At 37.9% G+C, this 11,429-nt stretch overlaps 1 protein-coding gene across 1 annotated transcript; it reads left to right on the top strand.

Moving 5' to 3' along the window:
• Nucleotides 1–3,655: 3,655 nt before the first annotated feature.
• Nucleotides 3,656–9,523, top strand: wnt16 (wingless-type MMTV integration site family, member 16). The gene is made up of 4 exons (XM_078567994.1): nucleotides 3,656–3,970; nucleotides 4,069–4,295; nucleotides 5,841–6,136; nucleotides 7,937–9,523. Exons 1-4 carry the CDS (start codon nucleotides 3,876–3,878, stop codon nucleotides 8,399–8,401), a joined length of 1,083 nt encoding a protein of 360 aa, XP_078424120.1. The 5' UTR covers nucleotides 3,656–3,875; the 3' UTR covers nucleotides 8,402–9,523.
• Nucleotides 9,524–11,429: the final 1,906 nt, after the last annotated feature.

The following is an 11,429-nucleotide window of genomic DNA, read 5'->3' as shown; positions in this document are numbered from 1 at the left end:
CTTGAAAAGCTAGGCTAATCTTTACTGCGGAATATTCCTAAATAGGAGGCGAAAGAGAATACGCCCACCGCGCCACCGTTTAAAATAGCATTTATGTCAAATGCAATGTGTTCATTTACAGGTATACGCCACATGCCATTCTTTGAAGTCCTCTTAATGCGGGTAAAATATATTTCATTTCATTCGTAGAGCAGATGGCACCGTGCCATGAAAACAGCAATCAATACTTCTGCAATAAAATGTGTCTCTCAGTCTTAGTCCTTAATATTGATCTGGGCAGCAAAAAGTTAAACTGGTTCATACTTTCTTAAATGCATAGGATGATAAACCTAAACTTTGGATTTTATTTTTATTCATTCGTGGGATGTGGGCGAAGCTGACTAGGCCAGCATTTATTGCCCATCCCTAATTGCCCTTGAGAAGGTGATGGCAGATACCCCATGATGAGGGAGGACTACAGTACTATCCAGAACTTCTGGCAAATGTAGTTTAAAATGTATTTAGGCTACCCAACAGGCGTTTAAAATGCAATGGATATGGAACTGCAGTTCTTTGGCATTTAGATTTGCAGGCCTAACAATGACACTCCTAAGTGCCTCATTTTCCACTAGTCTTAAGCACTAATATTCAAATTTATTAGAAAATAGAACAATAAATTGGGCTCAGCTTATATGCAGTATAACATTTTTCGCTAATTAAAGACATTTATTAAGGGAATATTTAGGGGAAGGTGTACAAAAGCTTTCGCTAGCTTTGTATATTATTTCATCCGAAAAGGTAAAGGTTTACAAAGAACAATTTCTGGAAATCAAATCTGCGTTGCATAAATAATTTAAACCTTAGATGTAATAAAACAATAACATTTCACTGACGACTAAGAAAGTTTGATGATTCACCTGAGTGATTCATGTGTATGTTTTAACTATGGTGTGAAATATAAGACATATACATATATGCATGTAAAAATAAAACAGAAAAGCTTAATTATGGACGTCTGATAAATGCATGCAGTCTTTTCACGTCAAACTACTACTTTAGCTGCGTGTATAATTGTTATATTGCAGCATTTGCCTAGAAAAAAACAAATTGTATCGTTTTTGAGAACACAAACTCTCTTTTAAGATTATTGTTAAAAAAACTCATAAAATCGGCTAGTTTAGTAACGTATTCTTAAGGGGCTGATTAAATTACATCACTAACAACGTTCACAGTTGGAATCCTGAACTATATTGTACTAAAATATAACTGGGAGATCCATGATGTTAATACAATATAATAAATAATATAAATATGTTAGAAGTGGTTACCTAATACATTCAGATTTTACTACCGTTTTCAAATGCTACTGTATACTCTGTCCCCCGATCCCACCCCCAATTCTGTCATTCGTCCTAATTGTATATTTCAGATGAAACTTGTTTTAAGTCTTTTTGACGTGAAATAACCGAGTGTCTCACTCCACTTTTGACTCCTATCGTATGTTTGAGACAAATTGATTCTGTGATTAAGAGATTTCGCCGAGAAATTGGGAGTGTCCTCGGTGCAAATTTACTGCTCCTTGGAGTCAATCTGTCAGATATGGAAGACTGCTTGTTCCTGAGCAACCATTTACCCATAGCTAACGTGCTATGAAACAAAATCAACCAACTGCACTTGCGTCAAGCCATATTTCTGCTTTCCTTTCGTAAATAAATGGAAATGAACATGTGTCCAAGGTGTTAATTCCGGGTTACGAAATTGCAGCAGCGAAAATTAATAACAATCAGTTCTACCAAATTAGGAACATTAAAAAATGATATGGGCAAGTATGTTCAAAATCAAAAAAAAAAGTCTCAAATAATCTGCATTGCCTATGCACGCTTTGTGGAAATATTAGCTCTCTCATACCGAGTAACACTTTGGCAGAATGGTTCATGCTGACTGAGGTATTGTTTTAGTGAATGATTAATTAGGCGCTGAGCTGTGGAGAGATTAGTCAAGAAATCGGGACCACGCTGAAATGATCCGACACATCACGGAAAACAGATAAATGACAAACGTTACGAAAAGGAGGCTCGGATTAAAAATCTTAAATGGTTTATACGAATATTCAATTAAAAAAACTCAGGTTACCTAATATCTGCAAATGGATTTATATCAAGCTACTTATTGCTTAAATGTGCGGTGACGGCGTGGTCCAATGTGCCCATCAATTTGAATAAGAAAGTGGTGCAAATTGAGGATTGAAGGGTTAAGTATTGTGTAGAATATTTGTGTAGAAGTATAAATATTCCAGTTGTGAAGTGAAAGAGTGAAAAGATCAGAAACGTATATAATTTCAAATCCATCGGCTTTGCAAATGTTCGATATGCTCAACTATTTCAAACGTTCTACAAATTGAAGTGGCTGAAAACACTCCGCACCGTCAACACCTTGAGCTAACACTGAAGACATTTCACAGTTACCAACATAGGGCAATCGAACTTTCTTACCAGTTTCAGAATTTACATTCAAATGTTAATTCAGATTTTAGATAGCGATTACTTTAGTAAACACCAGCTTCAATGTTAATGATTAGCAAACTACTACGCCGGTACAATTAGTAAAACTGATTGTCAAATACAATCCCATTCTGTCCTAGAAGCAGGAAGGAATATGAAGAGAAGTCGGTTTTCCGGGCAAACCCCTAGATAAAATGAAGTCAGGTGTTTTGTAGAAATGTTCCACATTCCACATTTTACAAACCATATGTAATTAACCATATGCATTAATTAATCTAAACTTTCTATATATCGGTTGAGATGAAGATTATCTCAATATTTACAAAACATATTTCCAATAAAAAGCTGCAAATTGATAGATTATATCTCTGCAATGAACGTGAGATATCTAACAGCTGAAATATCATTCTATGCTCGCGGGGTTAAAAAGAACGCTTCCATCAACCCAGTCGGTTTAACATTTAGAAAACATTCCTTGCGCCTTGTCACCTTGTCCAAATCCATGACTACTCTACGCTAGCTCTACAACTTAGAAACGAATGGAGCAATCTTCCAAAGCATTTCTGCATAATCATTGTCGTTTTCATATAGAAATCGCACAAGGCGCCAGGGGAATTGCTTTACATTAAATATTATTATACAATATATCATTTCAACAGGCTTTTGGATGGCACTTGTTGCAGTCGGTATTGTATTCCACCTTTTCAAGCTGGAACTATGGAGAGTGAATTGGCTGAAGATTCTTCTTATTCACTGAAAGAATTGTCGAGATAGACGGGGTGGCTTCCCGTGAAAATGTTCTAATGAGGAAAATGCGGTATGAATGGCGCAGAAAGAGAGCAGATAACAAGTCTGTGATCTAATTCACAATTTAAGAACATCAGCAATGATTTCAACTGTAATTGAACTTGAGATACTTATATCAAACAGTTTACTCCCACCCGCACCAGAACTGAAGGTCCCTCGTGGTCGAGGTTAACATTAAAGGGGTAAACTGGATGAAACACCACTTGTTAAGAGCCGTGGTTGTCACAGGACAATCGACCAATCGCCACATCGGTCTATTGCATTTTAACTTTGCGTTTGCCCAATGAAAAGCGTGGATGGGCGGGGACTAGGGGATTGGCAGACAGAGGCAACACAACGCCGAATCGAATTCGTGCTTTCTCAAGGATTTGCCCCAAATGTTATCTCTCTGTGCGAATTTGTTATTCTGAATCTATTTCACACTCTGTCTCAGAATCCTGTTTTGTTAAACCTCACAGGATTACAGCATGGATAGTGTGGCCATTCTGAAGAATAATCCCCATAAATTTGCAACAATCTGGGCCGATTTTCAATTACATTAACAGCCGTGACACCTTCGCGTGGCACAAGATAATAAATGATTCTGTCATGGAGAAAGGGGCTTTTTTTGGATTATTTCGGTGTTGCGTGTTACTCGCAATAATTCTAACACTCTTTCCCTACTACTGTCAAGGAAATTGGATGTAAGTAAACCTTAATCATTGAAAGAGTCGGATTCAGTATTTATTTGTGATGCACTGTTTGTGTGTTAGTGATGTGCGTTTCTATATACTCGCGACAGGTGGCTGGGAACCACAGCCAGTGGAGCTACGGAGAAGATGGGTTGTCTAGGTTTGCCACTTTCAAACAAACAGAAAGATCTGTGTAAAAGAAAGCCCAATCTTTTGCCGACCATTAAAGAAGGAGCACGCATTGGTATCTACGAATGCCAGAATCAGTTTAAACACGAGAGGTGGAACTGCTCTATTACAAATGACTACTCTGTGTTTGGCTACGAGCTAACCAGTGGTAAGTCAAATGTACAAATCTATACTTTGTCTTTACACCTGGATTAGAATTCACTATTCAATGTTTCAGGATTCTAAGTGGGAGAGCACGAAATCGTTGGTTTTAATAATTAAGTGGAAACAGATAAATCACGTGGAACAAACTGTAATTATGATTAACTGTACAAAAGCGAAAATGTAATATTTCTCATGATCGATTACATATCATATGCCGCCTTTGTAATATAGAATACAGCAGCTGCTAAGTACTTTCATTGGTTTTCAATCAAAACTTGGTCGTAATTGTATTTTACTGTACTCTTAAGGTAGTGTATTAACTTGACTGCCTCGTGAAACATCAAATAAGTCATTCTGCTTAGCCAACAGCTGCAATAGGCTGTTGTGCAGGTCATTATGTAGCTTCATCAGAATGTCCCCATGTGGTTTCTGTTAACTTTCTCAACAAGCGTTTTAACCCTGATCAAGTGTCTGTATTGTGATGCTAAACGTTTCAGAACACGGAGAAAGAAATCGCAAGGAAGCTGAAGGGAACAGTTCAAGGGAATTTCTAACGAAAATAAGCAGTATTTCAGCCAGACCCGCAATAGAGGAAAACAGCGTGTACAGTTTTAAACCAAAATCTACAGGGCATTGACACTTTAAAAGCGATCATGAAATACTTTTATTTAAACAATTTTTTTTTCTGTAGGATACAGTTGCTGAATTAAATTTTACTTTCTAAAGTGTACTAAATATAAATTTCCTTCATTTTAATAGCACAATCACCACGCCTCTGCCAATGTCTTAAATCAAAGTATTACGACCAATTATTAATTATAATGTCCACAAATGGTGTAATGAATTGAGATTTTAATACAGAGAAACGTGGCTTGTTTGGATAGATAACAAAAGGTGAAGTTTGTTAGAACTGTGTTTCAAACTCGCTAGGTTACACCCAAAGAAAAAGCTGCCTTTCCTATCATTCATAATCTCACGAAAGGCTGCATTTCTGTGCGCGGTTGAGTGCACAGCCCGCAGCTGGGGAAAGGGAATAATGAATTCACGTGAAGTGTTTGATCCATATCATTCTCCAGCATTGTGTGTGCAGTTTGCACAGGAAGTCACCCGACCACATTTCAGCAAAATGGAAATGAAGATCTGCAGGCTAGTCAGGGTTCTTTAGTAGCTGCCGCCCCCTTGCTCTCGTAAACCTTTCAAAATGTAAACCAGAGCCATAAAACAAGCCGATAATAATTTATCATTTGTTAAATATTCATTCAGGAAAACGCGCTAACCTTACTCACCTAACACGTGTATTGTAACGAGAGTCTCTGCTTCGCGCCCTGGCGCCTGGTTGGTGCGCGGGAAGGGACGGACGGACGGCCGGCTCCCGCCGCCGCTCGAAATTCGGCGCAGGCGGTGGCGCAAAACGAGCCCGTTAGGCGCAGCGCCCGAAATTCGGCACCATTGCAGGCTGGTTGATAGTTTTTGGTGATTATGTTTGTTATTGGGGAGGCCTGAGAGGAAGCCTGCTCCCTCCCAGTAACGACGACTTTGTCTTTCTCAGGTACTAAGGAGAGCGCCTTCATTCAGGCGGTGATGGCGGCCGGCCTCGTGCACTCGGTGACCCGCGCCTGTAGCGCCGGAAACTTGACCGAGTGCTCCTGCGACAGGAGCCTGCAGAGCGGCGGGTCCGCTGACGAGGGCTGGCACTGGGGTGGCTGCTCGGACGACATCCAGTACGGCATGGTGTTCAGCAGGAAATTCATCCACTCGACCGAGAAAGCCTCAGCCGAAGAAATCGGGGGCGAGAAAGAAGCCCGGGAAACCATGGTTCTGCATAACCACGAGGCTGGCCGGCAGGTAGGGAGGGAGGAGAAAGTCAGGTTCGCCAAATTAAATTGGCGCCAGTGAAACTTATGTGGCAGACTCCCCATCTATAAGTAAAAGTAGACAGGAAAAGAACACACAATGTTATCGGATGATGTTTCCCAAAAGTGTGCATCTTTTAACTGGTTGGTACCTAACGTAGGAATTCACACCGTTGCGACCCGCTCCCAGGTGACTCCCAACTCTAATTCTCACATGAGGTTCTTGAGTCACTTACTAGGGATGGGTAAGGAAAGAAAGATCCCACACGCCCATCCAGGTGCAAGTTAACCTGTGCACCTGTCTCCAGTTTGCAGTCTGGAATAGGAGCCCAGCCCAACTCTTCTGACTCTCAGACAGAACTTTATCACTGATCCTGTGGTTACTCCTTCCAAACTTTTGTAGCCAATGGCTGTTAACCCAATCTTCACTCACCAGGGCCGTCTTGAGTGGGACTGGAACCCTTCACCACCAAACCAAAGGCTGAGTCCAAATTTGAATGGGTTTAACAGGTTCCCGTTCCATCTGGATGCTATATTTGTAATGCCTGGATGTTGCAGGCATCATTCAGAGAGTATTAACAACTTGGATTATGTGAAAACTTAATCCCTACAGGTATCTAAATATTGTATTGTAAATAATGGAGAAATATAGCACAAAACTGGTAGAACTCAATGTGTTGAGATTATAACTTGCATTTGTTACTTCTCATCATGAAAAGCAAAGAAGAATTCAAACTGCTCCTGGGAAATGTATCTTATTAAGCAGCACATTGAGAATATGCACATTGATGAATTTTACAATTATTTCTTAATTATATCAACAATATATTACTCTGTTAATAGTTTTACTAGATATTTCAACTTTATTTGACATTCAGTCTGTCATTAATGTTTAGTAGATAGTTTGAAATACTTTACATGCTTATTAATTTAGTTTAAAGCTATGATCTGTATTGCTCATACCTTAACAATTGTAATAGTTATAGCTATAACAATGTAATCAACAATTGTACTAATGTAACCTGGAGTGCCCTGTTTAGGCTGTGCTTGGTGTCATTTTTGCACTGACCTAAAACCAGGGCTCCAATGCCAGTCTAACTGGGGTGTCAGGTCCTGCCCTGACTCCAGAGCACATTATGTATATATTCACTCTGTAATTATAATGTACAAAGTACTTTTGCTTAGCATTAATTCTGCAGTTAAAATGTAAATTCAACTGTAATCCATTATTCAAGGCCCACCTTGGTATTGGTGCCAAAAGGAGTGACATTTTCCTGTTGGTTTGGGAGTAATTTCCTGTCCTGAAACATGATTTACACTCCACAAATTTTGAGTTGATGTAAGGCTAAAGGTCTTCCAATTGCAATAAATTTGAATGTGAATGGACCTAAACTGAGGGGAACATCTAGAAGACAATTTCACAACACTTTTGAGTTTGCAGTATAATCCCAGCTAAGTGCAATGCTACATTTTACGATTTCATACAATCACTTTCTAATGTTAGATAGTAGAGGCTCCCCTCCCCTACTCGTGTTTTAAAAGTAATAATTCAGAGACTGAGCACATGTCAAAGGACACACAAGAAATGTTATTTTGTGACAGGGCAGTGAGGCACAGTTAACAGTATAATTCCAATGACTCCTGTGTTTAGAGATCATTAACTGCTATATAACCACAAACTTAAAGTACTGAAAATGACCGCTTAATTTTGCTGGTTGTTTTAATTAGCTTGGTTCCTGAGCAATTTTTGAAAGATTCTAGTGCTAAAGTATCTTTTTGTTGGCTCTGACAGGCAGTGTCCAAATTGATGTCTGTGAACTGCCGTTGTCATGGTGTGTCCGGCTCATGTGCTGTGAAGACTTGTTGGAAGACCATGTCTTCCTTTGACAAAATCGGCCAATATCTAAAAGAGAAGTATGAGCACAGCGTCCAGATCCTTGACAGATCAAAGAAAAAAGTGCGTCGCAAAGACAAGGTGCAGCGGAAAGTGCCTGTGAACAGAGAGGACCTGGTGCATATTAAAAAGTCACCCAATTATTGTGTGGAGGATGAGAAGGTGGGGATCCACGGGACCCGAGGGAGGCAATGCAACCGCACCTCACCGGCCGCTGATGGTTGCAATTTGCTGTGCTGTGGCCGGGGATATAACACACACGTAGTCCGGCATGTGGAGCGGTGTGACTGCAAGTTTGTGTGGTGCTGTTACGTGCGCTGTCGGAGATGTGAGACCATGACTGACGTGCACACCTGCAAGTAGCTCCAAGACATCAATAAAGAGTGCAAAGCTGAATAGACACAGAACAAGGGTAACTCGAAGAAGCCTTCGGCTAAAGGAATATATTATTAGAGTCAAGTGATCTTATTAACCTTAATGAGCAGTTGATGCATTACAACAGTGAGCAAGCATAGTTGCGAAGAAAACCAAATATGCTTGGATGGGATATTCAGTTCAGAAGAAAATATGTTCAATATACTATGACTTGTATCAGTGAACTGAACCAAGCAAATATTGAAGGCCAGAAAGACAAGGTCATTTTGTTTAGAAAGACTATAACCACTGTAAAAATAATTTAGGTGGTTCCTCAAACTACAGAATGTTATCAGGACCTGAACAAATATAAAAAGAGCAACAAGGAAAACTCAGAGGAACAGGAATAATAGTGAAATGAAATCTTATGGTAACAACATTATAACAGGAAGAGTTTAAACAGTATAAAGTAGAATACTAACATTCCAAAACGAACATTTGAAAACTTTGTACTTTTATAGGGGTCAATAGCATGATACTCTAAAATTGCTGTACTTTAAGTTTGTTCTAGGATTTTACAAAGAATTAAAAATTACAAATAGCTTGCATTGTTTGCAAGCCATGGCATAATATTTACCTCTGGAGGATGAAATCTTCCAAATTGCTGACCGTTCAGAGTTGGAAATGAAAACATGACATCTGCTCAGTGAAGACACTGTATTTCAGTTGCATGGCAACTATGTATCAAAAGTTATATTACTTACAAAGTAAAAATTTAACTTACTATGCTGAGTTCTAAAAGAATGGCATTTCATACTTTTTGAAAATATATGTACAGAGAACTTTAGTTTTGGATGACAAACATACTAACAGCTTATCTGTAAATATTGTTTAATTTATGCAGATCATGTATAAAAGTGTCAGTCATAATCTCCCTGTAAAATATGTAGATTGTCACTAATCTTGTACCTGCTCAATATGTATAAAGAAATGCAGTAGTGGGTAGCATTTCAAACTTGTCTATTTTTCCTTTGGTTTTCTGGAGATTACTGAAAAATATCAGTATTAGAGCTTCATTGATGCTGGTGCATGGATAGGAAATATCTTTTGAGAACTGGAAAACTTTTTTTTTTAAACAAATGCATTAACTTTTAAAAGTTACTTGAAAATAGGCTTGTGTGTATCATTTTATCCAACTTAAAACTCTAGTTTGAGTGTGGGGTAGTGATTTGTGAAAAATAGCAAGCTAGCGAAAAATACCACAAGTCCATTTCTTTAAAAAAGGAATTTTAGTTAGATCATGACCTGGGGGTTAAAAGTCTCGGCCTGTTTCATACAGTTGATGTAAAGATGAAAAATAACAAGTGATCGACTGAGAGTCAAACAAAATTTGACATTTCTCTTGCCAGGAATTATTTCTCTAATTGAACTTTAGTTGGCAGTTACTGGTCTTTTAATTTGCATAAGTAGTTTTGATTATGATGCACTGCCGGGATAACATTCCTAAATCTTCACAATGCCTGTGCTCTCGCATATAACTAATCTATAATACACATTCTATAATACATAAGCCGGAAGGTAATGGAAGTAAGAAAAAAAGCTTGCCCTCAAGGTCTTACTTCTGTGCATTGTAGGTTGTAGTTCATAGCAATGGATAATGCTTTTCATCCTTACTCATGCCACTTCAGTCTCGCAGCTGCCAATTAAGTATCCTTGTTAAATGACATGAAACATTTTAAACATAATATTACAACATATATTTAAGCACTTGTGATAGAGTTAAAGGTAATTTAATGCTGTCATTTATGTAATATCTAGCAAACTTTTCTTCCTGACTGAACAGGAAGAGCAATCATTTGAACATTAAAAATTTTAAATGAAGCTTTAAAATTCATCCAATCTGTAAGTAAAATTGATGGAAAAATCCTAAAAGGATACAAAAGAAATATCTTTGTGTTGATTACAAAGTGTAATCTTTCAATAGTATAGTTAATTGGATGCGGTATTGATCTGATTCCCAATAAGTCGTACTGTTAACTGTCCTTTTGAACCAGGAATTGTCAAATCTCATGAAAATAAATTGTTTTCTTACAACTACCATAGCACAATTGGTAATACACAAATGCCACTGTTACAATTTCTCACAGGTAAAGGGAATTTATAGCAAACAGGAAGAAATGCCTCACATGGCTAAATGAGCATGTAAGTTGGGCTGAATTTTTGTCTACATGTTTTGTAGATAATAGAACATCTGTTAAAAATCTCTTATAATAAACATTTTCCTGCATTCAGATGGATTTTTATGCTGGAGCTAAAACGAAACCCTGGTAGTAACTGTGGCGAGCTTGTTGAACTTGTAATAAGATCATGTGTCATATTTATGGTTGTCATTTGGTATGTTTATAAAAAAAAATGAAATATTTCTAAAAATAACAAACATTTTGTGGGGGTTCAGGGAAAAAAGTCTGAATTGATTTTAAGTAAATTGAATTCCACTGACACTAATATTATGGCAAAGACAAGCTGCCCCAGGACACTCCAGTGTCAGTTTCTCTGACTTTTATTCATACAGGAGTCCTTGGAGGAGGTCAATAAATTTTAAGGTGTGAACTGCAAAACACTAATTGCATGACAGTTAAGTGGAGGCATGGCATGTGCGTAGTTTTCTTTCTATCCCTGTGCTACATTCATTATGGATAATGGTCATTGTAATTTTAAGTTATTCCTTTATTAATGTTTCTAATTGTAGTTGCAGTGTTTACATTATGTTCTATTGTATCAGTAAAGTTATTCTTTAACTATTTTCATGTCTTCATCTGCTTGACAATTGCTTTTCTCCCAATACAGCACCAATTTCATCAGGTGTGTTGTGCAATATTAGTATTCCTGCTGCAAATTTGTTTCCTAATGACAATTTGTTTCTAGAGTTTAAATTTGTTGTAATGTAGACATTTCCTTAATTGTAGGTATAATAAACCAATATGTTCTTTCTTTCAGTAATATGTGATACATGCCTCTCAGCAGAGAATAATTCCAT

The sequence above is a fragment of the Cetorhinus maximus genome, chromosome 22 (assembly GCF_964194155.1).
Source record: "Cetorhinus maximus chromosome 22, sCetMax3.hap1.1, whole genome shotgun sequence".
NCBI lineage: Eukaryota > Metazoa > Chordata > Chondrichthyes > Lamniformes > Cetorhinidae > Cetorhinus > Cetorhinus maximus.
Note: the sequence above shows the minus strand (reverse complement) of the source record. Positions and strands in the feature narration are given on the sequence as shown.

Bases quoted from the DNA above. Each gene is read 5' to 3' on its own strand.
- wnt16 (XM_078567994.1), top strand. From the start codon at position 3,876: ATGGAGAAAGGGGCTTTTTTTGGATTATTTCGGTGTTGCGTGTTACTC. The intron at 4,296-5,840 runs GTAAGTCAAATG...TGTCTTTCTCAG, and splicing joins TGGCTACGAGCTAACCAGTG to GTACTAAGGAGAGCGCCTTC. The intron at 6,137-7,936 runs GTAGGGAGGGAG...TGGCTCTGACAG, and splicing joins ACCACGAGGCTGGCCGGCAG to GCAGTGTCCAAATTGATGTC.